We start from the raw sequence: 22,547 nt of genomic DNA, 5'->3' as shown, positions 1-22,547 counted from the left end.
TTACATTTACTTTTTAGAAAGTACTTTGATATCTTCTCCATAGTACTTTTCAGTGTTGCCCTTCTCATCGAATTTAAATGAGTCATCCTTTAAATTTCAAATTAGCCTTCACTGTAGCCCCTTGTGGAGGGTCAGATATACTGCTGCTAGGCATGTGGTTTCATGGCATCTTGTGCACTTACCAGTTAGGTTATATTTATTTTTGCGATTATTTGGTTAGTATCCATTCCTCCTCTTCTTCCCTTATCAGTAGATTGAAAATGTCATGAGACCAGGGGCATTTGTATTTGTGTAGCAAAACCTGACTAAATATTAGGTACTCATTAAATATTTGTTAATGTATTAGAGCTTAAATGCTGACTTGTTAGAAATAATCTAGAAAGTATCCTTTTGTTAGTAGAGTTTGGATATGATCATTTTCTGTTTAGATTGTTTTTTGTTACCACATATTTCAAATGAATTGATAATAACATAATACGTATCTATGTGTCCATGATCATGAATAAATTAGAGTTAATATTTTGCCCTATTTGCTTCTGGTCTTTTGTTTATTATTTTAAACAAATAATGTTAATTTACACCCTAAGCTTTGGAGCTTATGTCTTCCTCTTGGAGATGTGAATTCACACTAGGCTAGAGTTGATATGCATTTTTAGTTCTTGTTAAACTTTCTCAGAATAGTGATTTCTAAAAAGATAGCCACCCACATAAAATCATCAAGTCAAAAACAAGCATAGAGATAAATCAACAAAGCCACATATGACAAGAGCAAAATCATTTCAGTTGAGATGTAGAAAATAAATTTCTTTCAGAAGTTTCTATTGTAAAGAATAAATCATTGTATTAAAAGATAAGTTAACATTTATCATTGTTAAAAGGGTTGTATCTAAAATTTTTGTTTATTTTTCCAAGTAATTATATTTGGTAATCAATCATACAATATTTTCATGTTTCATAATATGGAGTTTAACCTTTTTCTTTCTCTTTTCCTTCCAAAAATGAGGTTGCATGGATTACAAACATTAAATTAGGTTTTTGTTTATATGTTAACAAGCAGTAATGATCATTAGAAAGTTTGTTTCTCTTTCCACTGTTTTGAAGTTTTAATATGCCTTTACTCTGGCACGTTTCAAAACGTAAAATGCTGTTTTTCCATACTTTTAAGATTTGTAAAATCATGAAACCTTTCTGCTTCTTAAATGACTGTTAACAGTTTTTCTGCTAAATTCTTTTGGTTTTGGTTCCAGGAACCAATCTAAAGTACTACATTGTATTTAGTTGTCATTTCTCCTTAGTCTTCTCCAGTCTGTGATAGTTTCTCAGTCTTTGCTTATTTCTTTGAAAAAAATTTTAATGTTTATTTTTGAGAGTGAAGGAGAAACCGAGCGTGAGTGGGGAGTGGTGGAGAGAGACAGAATCTGAAGCAGGCTCCAGGCTCTGAGCTGTCAGTAGAGCCCCACATGGGGCTTGAACTCATGATCTGTGAGATCATAACCTGAGCCAAAGTCAGGTGTATAACCCAGGTGCCCCAGTCTTTGTTTATTTTTTATGACCTTGACAGTTTTGAAGATTACTGATCAGGTATTTTGTAGTCAGTTTGTGTTTGTCTTATGTTAGATTGGGGTTATAGTTCTGTGATACCATCATGATTTACCACTGGTTATGTTAGATTTTATCACTTGGTTTAAAATAGTGTCTGTCAGGCTGGAAAGTTACCATTTTCCCTTTCCATACCCTGTCGTTTGCAATCTGGTTACTAGTTCTGCCTACACTTATAGGCAGGGGGATCAGTAAGCTCCACTTCCAGACTAAAAATGTTGTATATATATAGATAGTGTTTTACACAGTTTTTTATTTTGATAGTCTAATTTATCAATTATATCTGTTATGGATTGTGTGTTTGGTGCTGTGTCTAAAAATCACTGCCAAACCCTAGATTGATTTGTTAAGTAGCTTATTGAGATATAATTTATATACTATAAAATTCACTCATTTAAAGCATACAATTCGTTGTTTTTTTGTGTGTGTATTTTTAGTTCTGCAGCCATTACCAGTCACTTTTAAAACATTTCATCAGCTCATAAACCCCATATGCATTAGCAGTCACTCCCCATTTTTCCCTAATCTCCCCACTCCTAGGCAATAACTAATTTATGTCTGTTTAGATTTCCTGTAGGTAATAAACATTACCTATAGATGGAATTATGTTGGTCTTTTGTGACTGATTTTTTTGGACTTAGCATGGTGTATTCAAGGTTTATCTATGTTATAACATGTATTCTTTTTAATTGCCAAATAATATTCCACTGAGTAGATATACCAGCAACATTTTGTTTATCCATTCATCTGTTGTTGACCATTTATATTGTTTCTACTTTCTGGCTACCATGTATAATGCTGCTATGAACATTTGTGTACAAATATTTGTTTATTTCATTTCTCTTGGATAGATACCTAGAAGTAGAATTGCTGGTCATATGGAACTACAAGATTGATTTTTAAATATATACTTTTGTTATTTTGGAGTGAATATGTGTGACTTTTCTGTTGTTCCTGAGTAGGTAAAAGCTTCATGTAGTTGATTGTCTCCATTTATATCATTAAATGTTTTTAATGTTTCAGTATCATTGAGTGTATATATATATACACACATATACATGAGGGACATATCCATGAAAGAAGTGTGGTCTCTATCTTTAAGCAAATGGAAATGTATTATATGTACTATATAATAGAAGACACAGTTATATAAGTGGTTTCAGTCCAGATTAAGAGATGAAATAATCAGGAAGTAGTAGTGTCTCAGAGGAGAGGGAGTTATTTCATCTGCTTGAGATGATCAGCAATGGCTGAAGAGGAGATAAAGAATTAGATCTTGTTTGATAGTAACTTGGTCAGATAAAGTAGGACAAGTCACTCTAGGCTGCTTATCAATATCTGCAAAGGTATGGAGATGCGAGGTAAGGTGAGAAATTTCAAGTAACTGGACATTGGTAGAGCATATTGGGGAGAGTAGAAGTAAAAGACTGGAGAATCAGATAGTAACAAAAGTCTAAAAACCATTTTATGCTATGTTAAGGAATTTGGATTTACCCTTCTCCCCCATCTATTTCTCAAACTGGATTACTCTGTGTGTGTGTGTGTGTGTGTGTGTACACTGGCAAAACATGGCATGTCTTCCTGGAGTTTGAATTTTGTTCAAAGATTTAGGCATAAAATAATTTTTGCATTGAAACAATTTGATTTTTATGGAATTGAATATTACAGTGTAGGTTATAGATAAGTTTTATGTAATTTTAGAGCTTTTTTAGAGATATTTTGACTAAAAGTGTAAAGATATACTAGATTTCTTTAGGCAAAGAGTAGCAGTATTTTGGTCAAACAATATATTGTACATAGCTTTTATTACCATATTTCTTCCTGACATTTTATATATTTTTTATTTTTGAGAGAAAGAGAAACAGAGTGTGAGAGGGAAGGGGCAGAGAGAGAGGGAGACACTGAATCCAAAGCAGGCTCAAGGCTCCACACCTTTCAGGGCAGAGCTGGATGCATGGCTTGAACTCATGATCTGCATGATCATGACCTGAGCCGAAGTTGGACATTTAACCAACTGAACCACCCAGGCGCCCCCATCCTGACATTAAAAAAAAAAAAACTTATTTAGCCCACATGGGGCTTGAACTCATGATCTGCATGATCATGACCTGAGCCGAAGTTGGACATTTAACCAACTGAACCACCCAGGCGCCCCCATCCTGACATTAAAAAAAAAAAAACTTATTTAGCGATTGGAATGTGTCTTAGTCTATAGCGGTACATAAAATTATGGTGCAGTTTATAATCTTGGACTAGGCAAGTATGTCTTTTTCTCATTAGAAAGCAATAGTAATTATAGAAAACATGAAATATATAGAAACCGTGAGGGATGAAATACTCCGAAATCACACCACACTCAGAAATGAGTATAATTATTGTTTTGCTATGTTTCCTTCCAGTCTTTTTTCTGTTCACATATACTAATTATATATTTGTGCAGTTTATTCTGTTTCTTTGCTCAACATTTTATGTTGACTATCATTCTATATGATTATTCTTCAACAGCACAATTTTAAATGTTGCCTAATACTCCATTATATGTATATAAAATTATTTAATATTTACATTTTAAAAAACATTGTAAAAATCTTGGTTCCACATTGTATCTGATTTCCTTACGGTAAATTTCTAGTAGAATTCACTGGTATGAAGTGTGTGATTGAAATCTTTTTGAATTTTTGATAACCCTGAAGCTATAAATTATAAAACTTTCTGTCTCTTTTGCTAATTTATGATTATTTAGAGACTAATTAGCTAGTTAGTGGCCTGTCAAGATTTATGGTGTCTATTTGTGACTCAATTTTCCCATTTCATTTTTTGCTTACTGTGCTGTGGAGTAATATCTCACATCTCTGACTCTTAGCTTTCTGCCAGCATCACTTGACTCAACACAGTAGACAATCAAATATTGGTAAAAGGGTCTAATGGTTACATAATCCTACTTATTGGTCTTAGAATTAATGTGGGCTTACCAAATTTGTAATTTTATATGAAATAAATTCTGTAAAGAACAAAGAAGTTGATATTATGGGAAAAAATAGAACACTATAAGAAGGATTGGAAGTTTTGAGAATTTTGCAGTTTTAGATAAGGTAACTAGTGTGGGACTCACTAAAACATAGCATTGGAGGAAATCATTGAAGTACTTGAGAGAATTAGCCAAGCAGATGTTTGAGGGAAGGGAATGGTATAGAGGAATAGCCAGAGTGAAGTCTTTAAGAGAGGAATATACCTGGCGTGTTTGAGAAGCAGCAAGGAAGAAGCCATTGTGGCTGGAAAGGATTGAGCAAGAAAGAGAATAGTAGGATAATGTTGGAGAAGTAAGGAAATAGGAAGGCTAGGTCATGTAGAGTCTTGTAGACCATTGTAAGATCTTTGACTTTTACTCTGGCTTAGATGGCAAGACATTAGAGAGTTTTGAGCAGAGGAGTGACATGCTCTGACTTGTGTTTTTAAGAATATCACCCAGGGTTAAGAATAAACTATGGAGAGGCCAGGATAGACACAGGGAAATCAGTTAAGGAACAATTTATAGTAATCCAAGAAAGAGATGATAGTAGCTTGGTCTAGAATGTATAGAGAATGAAAACTTGGAGATAATATTTCAAAAGTAGAGCTAGCATGTTTTCCTGAATGACAGGATATGGTATATAAGGATCTAGGCTTTAGCAAAATTGAGCTGTCAGTGGAAATATGGAGATCACAGAAGTTTTGGATGAAAACATCTCTTCAGTTTCATACACATTAAATTTGAGAGGTCTGTTACCAAGTAGATATATTTTGTAAGCAATTGAATATATAAATCTGAAGCTTAAGAGAGATATCTGGACTACCAATAAATAAATCAGTAAAAGTTTGTTGATATATATAGATGGCTTTTTAAAGGCCCCCAAAGAAGTAGACATAAATAGAGAAGAAAACGCTGTGAAAGACTGAGTCTTGACATGCTAAGTGTTAAGAACTCTGGGAGAGGAGGAAGAGCCAGAAAAAGCAACCGAGACGTAGCCATTGAGGTTGAAAAAACACCCTTAGTGTTAGTGGACGAATGTAGAAGTCAAGTAAAGAAAGTATACCGGCAGAGATGGACCAAACTGTCAAAAGCTGCTGATATGTCAAGATGAGAACTTAATTTGTCATTGGATTTAACAACATCATGGTAGTCTGCCTTTGATGAGCAGCTTTTATAGAAAGGTAATGGCCAAAGCCCACCTAGAGTGGATTTAAGAATAAATATGAAGAAAGATTTAGAAACTGAGAGGAGAGACAACGTTTGAGGGTATTTGTTGTAGTGGAGTTGAATAATGGGGCAGTAGCTGGTGAGAGAAATGGGATGAAGAGATTTAAGATGAGAATGAAAGTAGCATGATAAAGGATTTGGTTAGGAAGGGGGAAACTTAATGATTCAAGGAAAGAGGGTAGTATTGCTGAAGGAGTGTCCTTGAACTCGTGAAAAAGAATGTGACATCACTGGTGGACAGATTGGTGTAAAATAGCAGTATTCTCTACTAAAAGGTGACCATATATATGTGTGCCCATGCTGACAGTTAAATATATACGTGTGTGGTGGTAAATCTGGCAGTTTTCTTCTGATTGTTTCATTTGTTTCAGAGTGGTAGCCAAAAAGGTCTTAGCTATGAGATCTGATCCTCAGTGGGAAAGCTGTGCGAGGTTTGAGAGGAGGGAAGAAAATGTAAAATACGGTTTCTAGCAGAATGGGAGAGTGAATAGACAGTGAAGTATAATTGCCAAGCAGAATTGGGGGCCAACTTTATATTTGTGATTATGAATTTAAAGTGGGATCAGTCAGTATGATTTTATGTATTCATCCAGACTTACTTAAGTGCGTGGATACTAACAGAGTTAGTTGGAGAATTGGATTTAACTAGGATTATGATTTTGCCAGACTAAGGATAATGAAGCAGAAGAGAGCCAAGGCATTGAAGGTGTATGCAAGTGAGTGATTATAATAATTGACCATGTAATTTAATCTGAGGAGGTAAGAAAGAGAAGCTGTATATATGTAGTGTATATATACTATATATACATATATATGTTTATATATATACATGTGTGTGTGTGTGTGTGTGTGTGTGTATAAAATAAAGGAGAGAAGTTTAAAGATATTGAGAGGCCAGGTTATTAGAAGTGTCATCTATGGAAATATTGAAATCCTAAGAATTAAACAGGTGAATATTGGAGAGGTCAGTAAACCAGGAACTAAAATTGTCTAACAATGAGATTGATGACCCCAGAGAGGTAGATTATAGAAATAATGAGAGGTGGTGAGAGATATATATAACCTAATAACATGAAAATCAAAGCTGACAGATTTAGCAGTTTTTCTGTCCCACTTTCAGGGCCAGGGGTATAAGACCTGTGGGGAGGGTAAAGGTCACCACTTGAGCACTGCAAGGGAAGCAGTGTTCTTAGTGGGGAGCTAGGTTTCTATTAGAGCAGGGGTTGGCAGAATATATAACCGATAGGAAAAATCTGACCCACCACCTGTTTTTGTATGCCTCATGAGCTAAAAATGCTTTTTATATTTTTAAATGATTGATAAAAGATCAAAAGAAGAAAAATATGTCATGACATGTACAAATTATATGAAATTCAGATTTCAGTGTCCATAAATAAACTTTTATTAGGGCATAGCTACATTCATTCTTTTTTGTATCATCTGTGACTGTTTTTGTGCTATAGTGGCTGAATTGAGTAGTCCTGACAATTTCTACATGGCATTGTTATTGCTTCAAGCTGCTACTCAACTAAATCAGTGATACAATTACAACTGAACAGAGTTTCATGTGTGTCACCATACCACAACATTTTATTTTTTATTACCAGTACATACTCATTGTGTCAGAAAAGAAAAAAATGAACTTTGAATGTTATCATTTTGAGGCAGGTGGAGTATGGATTATTTTGTGCAGTTAAATGGCCAAGCATTGTTTATTATGCAGTGATAGTGTAGCTGTATTGAAGTAATATATATTGACATTACCAGAGTCTGCCCTCATCGTAATATTCCCAAATCAAAGGAGAGCAAAAGTAGTCAGAAAAAATAGAAAATTTGAAATGGGATATCTCCTCACAGAATTTTATTCACAAAAATAAAAAGGAATGAGGCTGCGACCTTAAATTAGTTTATGAGAGGCTTATTTGTTGGCCACACAGGGAAAGCTGTTCACCGATGGTGAGTGTTTGCAGCAACAGGAAAGAAAAATGTGGACAGAGAGAAAAATTCCCTTAAGACTATTAGCTTTTTGGCAGGAACAGTTGCTCAAAGAATTGAGGTCATTGAGAGCGACATCAATAGTCAATTAAAAAACAAGATGAACAATTTTGAGTGATTTTCCTGGACTCGTGTTTATTTTAGGAGTCAGTGCTGAGTTTGGAGTAACTAAAGAATTATCCTCTCTGCGTAGTCTGCATAGAACAAGTATAGGCAAGAATATTTTTAAAGAAAGATGAGAAAATAACAGGTACAGTTTGAAATGGAGTCTGCTAAGGTGTGTTACAAGTGATAGTAGTTAAAATTATGTATGGTATAAAAAAAGGCTTAGTTGGACAAACTGACAAAGCTTGTGCAAACACAAGGTAGTTAAAGCCTATATTTATTATTTTATTATACATCAGCAGGAATTTTGTGGGAAATATTTGAATCTATAACATGTTATTGTACTACAGCATCAGGGGTACATCATTCTCTCTCGTGGACTTAGATAATCAATTCTGTAAATTTTTGTTAGAAATTGGAACTGGACATCCAATTTATCTTAGTATAAACAAGTCAATAGCTTAGCAGTGGTGATGTTTAGTTGTGATTTTTTTTTTTTTTAAGACTGTTATGGACTAAATTATGTGTTGTTCCCCACCCCCACTCCCCATGTATTTGTTGAAGCCTTAAACCCCCATAGCTGTATTTAGAAATAGGGCCAATAAAGAGGCAATTAAGGTTAAATGAGGCCATTGGGGTGGGGCTCTGATAAGATAGGATCTTTGTCCTTACCTTGACCCGCACACATGACAGAGATCAGGTGAACACACAGAGCAATGACAGCTGCCAACAAGCCGAGAAGAGAGGCCTCACCAGAAATTAGACATGCTGGTCCCCTGATCTTGGACTTCCAGCCTTTATTTTTTTAAAAAAATTTTTAATATTTATTTATTTTTGGGAGAGAAAGAGAGCACGCGCAGGCAGGGGAGAGGCAGAGACAGAGGGAGACACAGACTCTGATACAGGCTCCAGGCTGTGAGCTGTCAGCATAGAGCCCCATGTGGAGCCCGAGCCCATGAACTGTGAGATCATGACCTGAGCCAAAGTCAGCCGCCCAACCAGCTGAGCCACCCACTCGCCCCAGGACTTCCACCCTTTAGAACTGAGAAAAATAAATGAATGTTCTTTAAAGCACCCAGTCTATGGTATTTTGTATGGTAGTATGAGATGTCTAAGACAAAGACCAAGATGAAGGTTTTTCTAGGTGAGAAGAGCCTTGTTCAACTGTTGTGTTTTTGTTAAACACTGATTAACTTTGGAAGTTAGTTTTTGCTCCAGATTTGATAATGTTTCTTAATGAATACAACCTTAAATTAAAAAGAAAAGCAGCACCTAAATGCCATATGTCAGTTAATAAAGTCATTCTGACAACTACTGTTTGAACCACATATCAAGCTGCTTTATACACTTCCTGTGCTATCAGGAATTAAAACAGGAAGCAAGATCATCATTCCCACATAAATTTGCAGAAGATGTATTTTCTGAGCTCAGACATCAAACTTTGCAGCCTTTTTATCACTCTAAACCTCATATAACCAGAGCTACGGATACTTTCTTAACCTCACAGGTTATTACATAACACATCCTGGTTCAGGATTTTCTCAACTCTCATCTGGAGAATTACCGTACTCTTAAAATTCTGTCCACTTCTAATCTTGTCCTTACTCGGTTCATCTTTTTTACGTATTTCCCAGATTGGGTTAGCTGAAATATAAATTTGACTGTGTTTATCTGCCTTACTTCTTTTCATGATGCTTCTCAGCTCCCACCGGATCCCACAGGATGCTCAGGACTGCATTATGGAAGAATTCAAAAGTAGATGAGGCTCCAACCCCTTTCTGATATCTGCATGACCACACCACTACCCTTTTGAAGCAGAGCACTTTCTTTTATCTATTTTACATATTGAGTTACTTTAAAATTTTATTGTGAGAAAGATTTTTTATGATTAAATAAAAGATCTATAACTACTGGTCTATAGGTAAAGTTCAAGCTCCTTAATCAGTTTGGGGCTCTCCAGCGTCTCCTTTGAACCCTTGTCACAAACTTGATACGTAAGCAACAGAGAACTTCTTGTATGTAGTTCCTCTGTGCCTTTGCTTATGTTACTCATCTGCTTATAGTATTCTCTCCTTTCTTGTTCCCACGTGGCTAACTGCTATGCTTCATTTTAGACTTGTTTCAGGTATTATCTCCAGAAGGCCTTTTCTAGCCACATCCTTCCCAGGCAGGTTGGGGTTAGGTATCTTACTTAGTGCTCTGCAAACTGTGCTTCTCCCCTTATAGCTTTTTTTTTTTTGTACTTTTTTTTCATTGTTCATTTCTGTTTCATTTGCTAGAGTTTGGACTCCTTAAGAGGAGGAAATATGTTTTAAAGTCATCCTTCTATATCTACAGTGATTCTATAGAGCCTGTATGATAGACATAAATGTGTAGTATATCGATTATTGTTTGTGTCTTTCTTATGCATCTTGCAATAGATATGTAACCTAAATTTAAATGTACTTAATGTTATCCCTGTGTTAAAATTTGCTTTCTATTGCATGTGTTTATTGGTCATAATGTACACAAACACTTGAGTTTAAATGTGCATTTAAAATGAACAACAAGAATATTATATGGAGTTTTTATTAAGAACTAGAACTTAAATTTAATAGCTGTTCTGTATTTTGTACACGTTGAAATGGGAAGTTTTCCATGTAATCTCATGCCAGTGTTGACCCATGTGGATTAAAATAGCCCTATTTTAATCTATGACCAAATTAGGAATTAGAATATCTATCCAGTAGGGATTTGTAAATTATTGTAGCTTGTGGCATGACAGGTTTATATAAATAATTGCAGAGATTCCCACTGTGTTTTAAGTTAAAAACTAAATTCAAATAGAGAAATGTATTGATATAAGTATGTGATTATTTTTTTAGCATGTTTGCATTGGATATCTTAAATTATTTACCTCTTCTTAAAGGGATCATCGAACCTACTTGATAAAAAGAAAATTTTATTTCATTTATCTAAAGTATTTACCTGTGATCTTTCAATCCAAATGTGTTGTGTACTTAACTAATTATCCTTAGTGTGTGTTAGTAGTATATTTATTTCTGAAACATTTATCAAGTTAGATTTTAATGAAAATATTTTAATAGAGTGAAGTCATTTCAGAATCTATTTAAAACAGTTCTTAATATATTGAACACTACTCTTTTATAAGTTTACATTTTACTATAAAGTAGTTCTTAATGAATTTTTTTGTTTTTCAGGAACTTGACTGTAAAATAAACAGTGCTGTAATGCTTCATCGATTTAAAATTATAAACTTTTCTTTTCATGCAGATAAAGACACAATAAATAAAATCAGAGATTTACGAATGAAAGCTGAAGATTATGAAGTAGTGAAGGTGATTGGTAGAGGTGCTTTTGGAGAAGTTCAATTGGTAGGTTATTTTAATGAGATTAAAAACAATAACTTTAGGGGCACCTTGGTGGCTCAGTCGGTTGAGCATCCAACTCTTGATCCCAGCTCAGGTCTTGAGTTCAAATGTTATGCTGGGCTTCATTGCTGGGCTTCATGCTGGGCTCCATGCTGGATGTGAAACCTGGATTAAAAACAAAACAAAACGATGACTTTAAAATTAAAAAAACACTTATGTGTTTAACATATATGATTTGGGATGGGATTTTTTTTTTATAAAATTGTTGCTTTAAATTATTCTAGATAGTCTTGCAAAAGGATATGAAAAAGCCTGGAGCCAAGTACAGCAGATAGTATGAAATATTTTCTTCAAGCATCCATGGGTAGAGAAGAGGTTTCAAACATCAGAAGAGGAATCTTTACTTGTAATATTAGACTTCTAAAATGCTATGGAATCATAAGTTCTATAAATAGCAGCATGCATAAACAGTTGGAGGACATGGAGTGTATCATAATGTAGGGAATAAAGATTTTTTCTAAAATGACTTGCTTCAGGTAACTGAAGTCTTCAGATTATCTAATTGGAATAATTCAGAAGAGACAAAATAAAAGTAGCTAGAGCAATAATATCATTTAACAAGTTGTTAAAATAATTTGGTAAATTGTCCTGGTAAATGCTGAGCTTTAAATGTTAACAAAAGGGTCATTATTTTCCGTTTTTAATTTTAAAGGTAAGGCATAAATCCACCAGGAAGGTATATGCTATGAAGCTTCTTAGTAAATTTGAAATGATTAAGAGATCCGATTCTGCTTTTTTCTGGGAAGAAAGGGACATCATGGCTTTTGCTAACAGTCCTTGGGTTGTTCAGGTATGATTTTGCTACTGTTTCATTATTGCTTTATGCGTTTGTAACTAAACATATGTGAAAAGCTTAGATTGTTTTTTAGAGAATTTACTGGTGATTACAGAATTGTCTGATGTATCATTTTTTAAATCATAAAATTTAATTTTATTGAATTGTCTCTAGGAAGAAAGTAAGGCCAAAGCAAAATGATTATGTGCCTATAGACTTTAAGTATTAGAAAATTTAACTAATCTGCTTTGATTTGGGGGAAGTCATATAGTATTATCTTCTAAGAGAATACTTTTATTTAATACTGAAATTTAAGTTTTTTCCCAAATAATGAGACCCTCTTATTCTGTTTATTTAACCATCTATTCATCCATTTGTCTCTCTTATTTTGTGGAGAGGAAGGAGTGAGAAAATAAAGGTGAATTAAGGTAGACCTTCAAATAATATTGTATTGGCTGTAGGTTTTTCAGTAGAAAGAAAAATAGAAGAAAACGAAAAATAGACTTCAGTAGAAGTCAGTAGTTGTAGGTTCTAGTCTTAACTGTCACAGACCTATCTATGAAGTGTGGCCAAGTTATTTACATCTCTGGGCCTCAATTCCCATGTTCAAAAATGTGGACATTTCCTTAGATTTTTTTTCGAACTGTGGAGGTACCTCAGGTGAAGTCATGGGGACAACCAGGAATTTGGGTTGGTTATAATCCTGGATTTTCTATTTCTACTTCAACTACAGCAGCTCCATACTTTTTTTTGTCTTTATGTATTGGGGGTTCTTATGTAAAGTCATATGGGGTAAGTAAAGATTTAAAATCTTCTGGTTTTAAAAAAAGAAAACTGCTGGTGGACTAACCATTTCTAAATTATTAACATAAATGTTGTGACTTATTAATTTACAATATAGTGGAGTATCTTAAATAAGCATACTAGTAACTGGAATAAAGAGAATATGGAAATGTTTAAGAGTTACATGTGACTTTTTATACTTGAAATGTCTGCTCTATTTTTGTCAGTTGTATGGAGCAGGGATTTTCAGGCTCAGTATTATTGACATTTTGGGTCAGGTAGTCCTTTGTCCTGTGCATGATCAGAGTTTTAGTAGCATCCCTGGCTTCTACCTAGGTGCTGCCAGTAGCAACCGTCCCCAGCACACCTACCATTTGTAACAACAGAAATTGTGTTTAGACGTTGTTGAATGTTTACTTGGGTGGTAGTGGACAGGTTGTCAGGGGACAATATTTCCTCTGGTTGAGAACCACTGCCACCAGATCAACCTTGTTTCTTTAATTATGGTACCCAAATGATAAATTGTATACTTTAATCTGGGGTAGTCTTGAGATGCCACTTTGTTTCTTATCCTTCCCTAAAATATATTTTTAAATTAAAATAACTAAATTGGTAACTAAAATCATTAAACACTACTGAAAAAATGAAACAAAAAGATTTTAAGTCAAATGTTTATGTAAATAAGATATCATTTTCTCTATGCTTTATTTTTAGTATGATTCTAATCTTCTTATGTTTACTTAAAATGTTCTTTTGTAAGTATGTTCTTTTTTAAACTTCAACCCTGGTCAAATAAGAAATATATTTATGCCTGGTATTCTTGCCAATTTCATATCAATGGACTTCAGTCTTCCTGCTTGACTCTAGCTGGTGCCGTCTTCCTACTGTTAGTTGTTACTGCTCCTCCTATTGACTGCTCTTACTTACTGAGCATCTGTTGTACCAAGTAGCATTCACTAATCTTTTTAACAACTCTGAAAGGTAGTTAATCCTTATTGATATACCCCCAATTTATAGATTAATTTATGCTTCTGTTCATTACACATTTTTAAGGACTTACAAACTGCCACTGCTAGGTCCAGTCTTGGACTTGAATCATTTTTCAGACTTCTTGAGAATTGTGGTATTGATATAAATTTAACAGTAGTAGATCTCACCAAAGCACAAGTCAGAATCACAGTATTTCTTTCCTTAGGAGACTTGCATGTTCTTTATTGGAAGTATTAGAATTTTTAAAAATTCTCACTGTAAAAATTTCAATTAGTATAGCAACATATAGAGAAAAAAGTTTCCAACTCCTCAGAAATAACCACAGTTAATAGTTCCTTTGAAGGGGCGCCTGGATGGCTCAGCGGGTGAAGTGTCCAACTTCGGCTCAGGTCATGATCTCAGAGTTCGTGGGTTCAAGCCCCGCATCGGGCTCTGTGCCTGGAGCCTTTTTCGGATTCTGTATCTCCTTCTCTTTCTGACCCTCCCCTGCTCATGCTGTTTCTCTCTCGCATGCACTCTCTCTCTCTCTCAGAAATAAATAAAACATTAAAAAATTAAAAAAATAGTACCTTTGGATATGCAAGGGTCTTTGTGGTATTTATGTTTGTGTGTTTTGTTTTTTTTAAGAGCACTAATTACTGCAATTTGATTATTTTAATTAAGTTAGTATTTTTGCCTTTTTAAAATGAAAGTGTTTTTACTTAATCTTAATGATATTTTTTCTGTATTTGAATAGCTTTTCTATGCATTCCAAGATGATCGTTACCTCTATATGGTGATGGAGTACATGCCTGGTGGAGATCTTGTAAACTTAATGAGCAACTATGATGTTCCTGAAAAATGGGCACGATTCTACACTGCAGAAGTAGTTCTTGCATTGGATGCAATCCATTCCATGGGTTTCATTCATAGGTAAAGATAAAAATGCTTTAAATTTTTTCATTTGTTGAAGAGGGAGGCTGAAAAGTACTTAAATTGTATTTGATTAGCACTTCCTACTTGAAATCCACCTCTTCTCCTCTCATGTGACACAAGTGGTATTTCAGAATTTAAAACTTTAAATTCATAATTTTATTATTTCAGCTTACTGTTGATATAAATGTATCAACATTAATGTCCCTTAATCTGATTACATAGCTTTTGTGTGGTGTTTTGAAAAATAGAAATTACAAGCTGGTTTTCTGAGGTATGTGCCAGAGAGTTAAACACTTTAAATTTTTTACACAAATTAATTTGCTTTTGATTTGTTTTTATATGCAAAATTTTAAATATATAAATAAGTTTGCTTTTAATTAGTGAATAAATCATATTTATTGTTAGAGAACAATTTCATTTGCTCTGCAAACACCACTTGAATCCAATGTAGTTGCTGTGCCAAGTGCCAGTGATAATAAAAATGAACATGATTTAGACTGAGTCCTGGGGTTATTTATATACTTATGTTGAAAAATGTGTTTCAATTAGTTTTTACGTCTGAGTATAATGCTTTTTATGGTTATTTTCTCATGGTTTGCTTTGCGCATTAGGAGACTCAAACTCCAATTTTAATAAAAGGGAATATTAAATGTCCTTCTCTGAGGCATTAACATGTAAAGGAGTTTCCCTCCTGATGTTCAATTTATAGATGTTATAGAAGCACCTAGAGATCAGAAATGGCTTTATCTACAATGAGTGAGGATACATGGCCTAAAATAACTGCCTCATAAAATTTTTATCAGTGTCTGACCAGTTTTAGAAACACTCTACTGTTTTTTTTTCCCCCCTCAGAGATGTGAAGCCTGATAACATGCTGCTGGATAAATCTGGACATTTGAAGTTAGCAGATTTTGGTACTTGTATGAAGATGAATAAGGTTAAATAATTAGATTTTAATTTAGTTTTTGCTGTTTCAAAGATGTACTAACCATAGCTGGACTTGTACTGAATTAGTGTGACCTGTCTTAATTGTTGAAATAGATGCCATGGTTTAATGTTGTATTAGTAACTTGTAACTGATTTATGTTTTCTCTGTATTTAAGGTAAGTGTTGATTGCCGGGTCTATTAAATCCTTTATAACAATCTTGTAACATACACTACTACTCATAACTAGAAATGGAATTAGTCACTAAATACTAAGACCAGTGTTAAAATTAGACTTTCATAAAAATTGGATTTCAGCAATATGTTTTTTTTTTTAATGTTTTACTTAGCCTTCTGATTAACATGTAAAAAAGATCTTACCACTTATTTTGGGAGTCGTTCTTAAAAGATACCATCTTCATTATTTATGTAATAAATAGCTTATAAATATAGCTGAAGTAACATAACAAGTATGCTTACTTTGTTTCAGTTGAAACAGTTTATATTCTTTGAAATTTACCACAGAACAATACCCAAAAAGTTGTATTTATTATTTTAAAATGAAAATTACTTTGGTTAGAAGAAAATACTAAATGAGAACTTTTGTGTGACATTTAATTATAATTCTGTTGCATTAATACCAGCTAAACTAAGTAATAGATCTGTATAGTTTTTGCAATTAGTTTTTTTTTTTTGGAGAGTTAAAATTCATATTAAATAGATATTCTGTGTGCTCGATGCTATTATACCCTTTCCTCATTCACATGCTTCCCCATTTTATATGTGTACAGTCAGTTCTTGAATGTTTTCTTCAGTTTCAAGCAGAGTTAAATTGAACAACTATTTTAGAAAAAAAGATAATCAAATCAGCCTTTATATATTAATGTTATTGAATGATTCATCCTATCAGTCCCTCAGTCTGTTTGCATTGATTTGTATACTTGCTCTCTGCAATTAAGATGAGGTCATTATATTGGCACAACTGGTTGGCGGTGTGTCTTCCTAGTGAGTATTATTACAAAGTAAAATTCACTGATGTATCCACACACACACAAGCACATATACCCATATTACAAATATATTGTGTATATAATATGTATATGCAATTAGACTGTGTTCCTTTTTATCAAGTGTGCATTAGGTTTTAATATATTTTATAGCCCAAAGATTTAGAATTCTACAGGTTTTATTAAGAAAGTCCTTTTAAGTAGTTGAAGCTTATATTTGTATCCTAATTCAAAAGCTGAACTGCCACTCTTTTTAGGAAGGTATGGTACGATGTGATACAGCAGTTGGAACGCCTGATTACATTTCCCCGGAAGTATTAAAATCTCAAGGTGGTGATGGTTATTATGGACGAGAATGTGACTGGTGGTCAGTTGGGGTATTTTTATATGAAATGCTTGTAGGTGAGTAAAGAGGAATTTTGTGTACCTCTAACATAGTTGTTCATCACAAAACTTGACTGCTTGGCTTTTTCTAATAAATATTTATTACAGTAAGCAATATTAATTTTGTTTGTAGAAAACAAACTGATCCAAACCTGATTTGTATGTTTTTAAAAGCTTTTTAAAAGCTTAAAGAAGCTTTGTGATACGGTATTTCTTTTTATATATATATTAAGTATATGTCTTTAATGCATATATAGTAATCCTTGCACAGGTAATATTGACTCTTTTCCTTTGAAACTGATTTTTTTAATATATCTTATTTATTTCGCTTTTGTTTCCCCTATCAATTTTTCAGGTGATACACCTTTTTATGCAGATTCTCTGGTTGGAACTTATAGTAAGATTATGAACCATAAAAATTCACTTACTTTCCCTGATGATAATGATATATCAAAAGAAGCAAAAAATCTTATTTGTGCCTTCCTTACTGACAGGTAAATAGTCTTATATTGAACTTTATTCTAAGGAAATTCTCATTTTGCTGCTCAGTATTTGAGGTTTATATCTGAGCTTCTATATTTGAACTGTTGAAATAAAAACGACCATTCCCCAAATCATTCATGACAGTGAAATCTAATATTTTGTGATATTCTAGATGGTGTTCCTGGATCTCAAGTTACTTGTATTACCTAAGAAATTGAAATAATACTTTTTGGATGGCTAGACCAGATCATTTTTTAAATTTCATTGTTGAATTTTTTACTTGGTTAAATATAAAAATTATATTTTCTTGAGTCTGAGGGTTTTTAAAAAACATGTTAACATCTCTAAAATTAGAGTCAATGACATATATTAACTTAATTGAGAACATTTGTTTCTTAGTGATAGAAAAATGATACATTTTCCAGTTGATACTGTTTAAGATAATGCAGTATTGTATAATGAAATTTGCTCAGAGAGTAGAATTTAAATGTTCTTACCCGCCCCCAAAAGGTAAATATCTGAAATGATAGATGTATTAATTAACTCAGTGGGAGAATCCTTTCACAATGTATACATATGTCAAAGCATCACTTTATATATCTTAAGATTTTGTCAATTAAACCTCAGTAGAGCTGGAAAAAGGATTTAATTATATATGACTGTATGTTAAAATTAAGTAAATAGTGCAAAGCTATAAAAAAAGTCTACCTCCTACCCTCTAGAGATGGTCATTGTATGAGGTCTTTCAGATTCAGTAAACATTTTTATAAGTGTATATGCTTTATGTGTTTTAGAAACAAAAATGGCATGTTACGTGTACCCTTATGGTTTACTTTTTTAATTTAAGCATGAACCAAATAACTTACTAAGATTATGTTTGATATTTATGTTTGTATATTGTTAATTTAACTATTAGGGAGGCCTAGAGCTTTTAGTTATGTTTCAATTTTAAATTCACTTTAATTAAGATAAACTTACTGTCCTTCATTTTGTCCTTTAGAGCTTGAAATGTTCAGTCTTTCAAATCTTTACATTTAATATATGTACTTTATAACTATAAGTACTATGCTGTACATTAGGTGCTAGAGTTAAATAAATGGTATAGATACACATCCACTGTTCCCTACTACCTCATAATCCTTTGGGGGAAATAGACAAGCGAATGAGACATTTATTGTACAGAGAGATAAGTACCCTGAGTTTAATAGTGTTTATGTGCCATAGAACCATGAAGAGTTTCCCTAATCCAACCTGGGAGAGTCAGTGAAAGCTTCTTTTTAAAAAAAAATAATTTTTTAATGTTTATTAAAAAAAATTTTTTTTAATGTTTATTTATTTTTGAGAGAGAAAGAGGATGAGAACTTCGAGATGATAACCTGAGCAAAAGTCGGTAGCTCAACTGACTGAGCCACCCAGGAGCCCCTATGTTTATTTTTGAGAGAGAGAGAGAGGGAGGGGAAGAGAGAGAGCGTGCAAGCAGGGGGATACACAGAATCCAAAGCAGGCTCCAGGCTCTAGGCTCTGAGCTGTCAGCACAGAGCCAGACACGGAGCTTGAACCCACAAACTGGGAGATGATGACCTCAGCAGAAGTCAGAGACTTAACCGACTGAGCCAACGAGGTGCCCCAGTGAAAGCTTCTTAAAAAGGCATCACATTATATCAAAAGCAATATATCTTTTAACTCGTGAAAAATTTTGGAATTTGAGGTATTCTTGTTGTCTATAAGCACTCTAGTAGAGAACAGAAGTTGTTGAGTTCTCCTTTCCAAATCAGCTAAAGGAACATGTTTAAACATTTTATCTCTGGGCTTACCTAAGAAGCTAGGAATCAGTAATTTGTCCCATTAAAACTCAGTTTTGTAGTAATGTCAAGAATTACCTGTCATTGGTTTTTGACTGGTCAGAAATATTTATAATAGGGTATAAAATGGAAAATTGTAATTTAAGATGTCCTGCGCTTTTGTTAGCTTTTGGTGAGGTTGTTCATTGCAAAAAAATGTATAACTACCACTGTTTTTAAAATCTGTCAAGAAAATTCAGTGTCTTATGGGGCACGTCACTGAATTGGTTGGTTGGGCATCCGACTTTGGCTTAGGTCATGATCTGGCAGTTTGCGAGTTCTAGCCCATGTCGGACTCTGTGCTGACAGCTGAGTTTGGAGTCTGCTTTGGATTCTCTGTCTCCCTCTCTCTCTCTCTGCCTCTCCCCTGCTTGTCCTCTGTCTCTCTTTCTCTCTCTAAAATGAATAAACATTAGAAAAAAAAAAAAGAAAGAATATTCACTGTTTTTATTCATGATGCTAATGAAGCAAGGCAAGTGATTTATCAATATTTTCGTTGTCAATAGAAAAGTCATTGAGTATCAACAGGTCTGTGTTTTTCATATATATATATATATTTTAATTTTTAATTTTATTTTGGGAGAGAGACAGACCACAAGCAGTGGAGAGGCAGAGGGAGAGAAAGGGAGAGAAAGAATCCCAAGCTAACAGCATGGAGCCCGGCACAAGGCTCAAACCCGCCAACTGTGAGATCATGACCTGAGCTAAACTGAAATCAAGAGCTGGACACTTAATCAACTGAGCTAGCCAGATACCCCCTCATACATATTTTTAAAAATTCTTCAGTAGTCTGTCCCCAACTAATTTTTAAATTTAAGCTGAAAATTATACTGACAACCAGTGTAATTTCAAGGAGACATATGACTATTTTTATCATCATGCACAGATTTTAGCATTATGTCCACAAATATGTCTGGACAGATAATAATAATATCTAAATGATTAGTAACTTTTTTCTTTCCCTCTATTCAGAGAGGTGAGATTAGGGCGAAATGGTGTAGAAGAAATCAAACGACATCTCTTCTTCAAAAATGATCAGTGGGCTTGGGAAACACTCAGAGACAGTAAGTTATTTTGTTCTTGCACATTACAGTGGATATTCAAAAGTAGTTGTAAATAATCTGTTGAAACTTTCATGCTAATATATGTGTATATCTAATGAAAATCTAAAGTACACAAATGTGTTTATGGATGTTACCCTAATTAAAGAGAGACTATTTGATAATATTGGGAAAATAGTACTGCTACTTCTCTTATATCCCATTTGAGATACCAAGATGAAATATTGCATACATGAAATGGAATTAGGCTCAGCAGTCATACTTTGATATTTGATCTTTGTTGAATTGCCTTTTGTCTTAGATTTTCTTTTTTTCTTTTTTTTTTACCCCTTCTTCTTCCCCATGTTCCTCCATTAAATTCCTCCTAATCCTTCTATACTTGCAAACATATNGTAGGGTGTTCTTTAACCTCCATGTTTTTGGAGGTTTTCCAGACTTCTTCCTGTGATTGGTTTCAAGTTTCAAAGCATTATGATCTGAAAGTGTGAATAGTATGATCTCAATTCTTTTATATTAATTGAGGGCTACTTTATGTCCCAGTATGTTATCTATCTTGGAGAATGTGCCATGCGCACTTGAGAAGAAAGTGAATTCCGTGGCTCAGGATGCAGAGTTCTAAATATATCTGTCAGATCCATCTGGTCCATTGTGTCATTCAAGTCCATTGCTTCCTTAGTGATTTTTTGTCTGGTTGATCTACCCATTGCTGTAAGCGGAATTAAAGTCCGGTACTATTAGCACATTCTTATTTATAAGATTGTTTCTGTTTGTGGTTAATTGTTTTAAATATTTAGGTGCTTCCATATTTGGTGCATAGGCATTTATAATTGTTAGTTCTTCCTGATGGATAGACCCTGTAATTATTATATAATGCCTTTCTTCATCCCTTGTTATTGTCTTCAATTTAAAGTCCAGTTTGTCCAATATAAGTATAGCTACTCCAACTTTCTTTTGACCTCCCGTAGCATGATAGATATTTCTCCATTCCCTTACTTTTAATCTGAAGGTATCTTCCAGTCTAGAATGCATTTCTTATAGACAGCAAATAGATGGATTTTGTTTTTTTATCCATTCTGCTACCCTGTGTCTTTTGATTGGAGCATTCAGCCCATTTACTTTCAGTGTTATTATTGAAATATGTGGGTTTAGAGTCATTGTGTCCTTTGTGGGATTCATGCTTCTGGTGGTGTCTCTGGTATCTTGCATTCCTTGCAACACTTCCCTCAGAGAGTCCCCCTCAGGATTTCTTGTAGGGCTGGCTTAGACAAATTCTTTCAATTTTTGTTTATTTGGAAAGACTTTTATCTCTCCTTCTCTTTTGAATGACAGGCTTGCTGGATAGAAGATTCTTGGCTGCATATTTTTTCTGTTCATCACATTGGAGATCTCCTGCCATCCCTTTCTGGCCTGCCAAGTTTCAGTAGATAGGTCTGTCAACACTCTGATAGGTTTCCCTTTGTACGTTAGGGCCTTTTTCTCCCTATGTGCTTTCAGAATTCTCTCTTTGTCCTTATATTTTGCCAGTTTCGCAATGATATGTCATGCAGAGGACCGATTCAAATTACATCTGAGGGGAGTTCTCTTTGCCTCTTGAATTTCAACTTACTTCCCTCTCCAGGTTGGGGAAGTTCTCTGCTATAATTTGTTCCAGGACTCCTTCAGCACCTTTCCCTCTCTCTTCCTCCTCTGGAATTCCTATGATACGGATATTGTTCCATCTGATTGTATCTCTGAGCTCTCAAACTCTTCTTTCATGTTCCTGGATCAGGTTATCTCTCTTTTTGTCAGCTTCTTTTTCTATAATAGTGTCTTCTAAATCACTTATTCTCCTTTCTTCCTCTTCATTCTGTGCATTGGACACCTCCAGTTTATTATGTATCTCATTTACCACATTTTTTAATTCACCATAACTATTTTTAAGCTCCATATTGTTTGTAGCCATAGTTTCTCTGATGTCTTCCATGCTTCTTTCAAGCCTGGTGATTAATTTTATGATTATTGTTCTAAATTCTTGTT

At 34.0% G+C, this 22,547-nt stretch overlaps 1 protein-coding gene across 2 annotated transcripts in view; it reads left to right on the top strand.

Moving 5' to 3' along the window:
- ROCK1 (Rho associated coiled-coil containing protein kinase 1) overlaps positions 1–22,547 on the top strand; it is a 169,406-nt gene that overhangs the window by 50,883 nt on the left and 95,976 nt on the right. For both annotated transcript variants that reach the window (XM_077778069.1, XM_077778068.1), the window contains exons 3-9: positions 11,210–11,310; positions 12,020–12,157; positions 14,652–14,827; positions 15,683–15,767; positions 17,020–17,164; positions 17,502–17,640; positions 20,443–20,534. In XM_077778069.1, coding sequence (XP_077634195.1) covers positions 11,210–11,310; positions 12,020–12,157; positions 14,652–14,827; positions 15,683–15,767; positions 17,020–17,164; positions 17,502–17,640; positions 20,443–20,534 — 876 coding nt within the window. The remainder of the gene's footprint in view (positions 1–11,209; positions 11,311–12,019; positions 12,158–14,651; positions 14,828–15,682; positions 15,768–17,019; positions 17,165–17,501; positions 17,641–20,442; positions 20,535–22,547) is intronic.

The sequence above is a fragment of the Crocuta crocuta genome, unplaced genomic scaffold, assembly GCF_008692635.1.
Source record: "Crocuta crocuta isolate KB4526 unplaced genomic scaffold, BGI_CrCroc_1.0 scaffold26, whole genome shotgun sequence".
Classification (NCBI taxonomy): domain Eukaryota; kingdom Metazoa; phylum Chordata; class Mammalia; order Carnivora; family Hyaenidae; genus Crocuta; species Crocuta crocuta.
The sequence above is the reverse complement of the archived record's forward strand: the minus strand, read 5'-3'. Positions and strand labels throughout refer to the sequence as shown.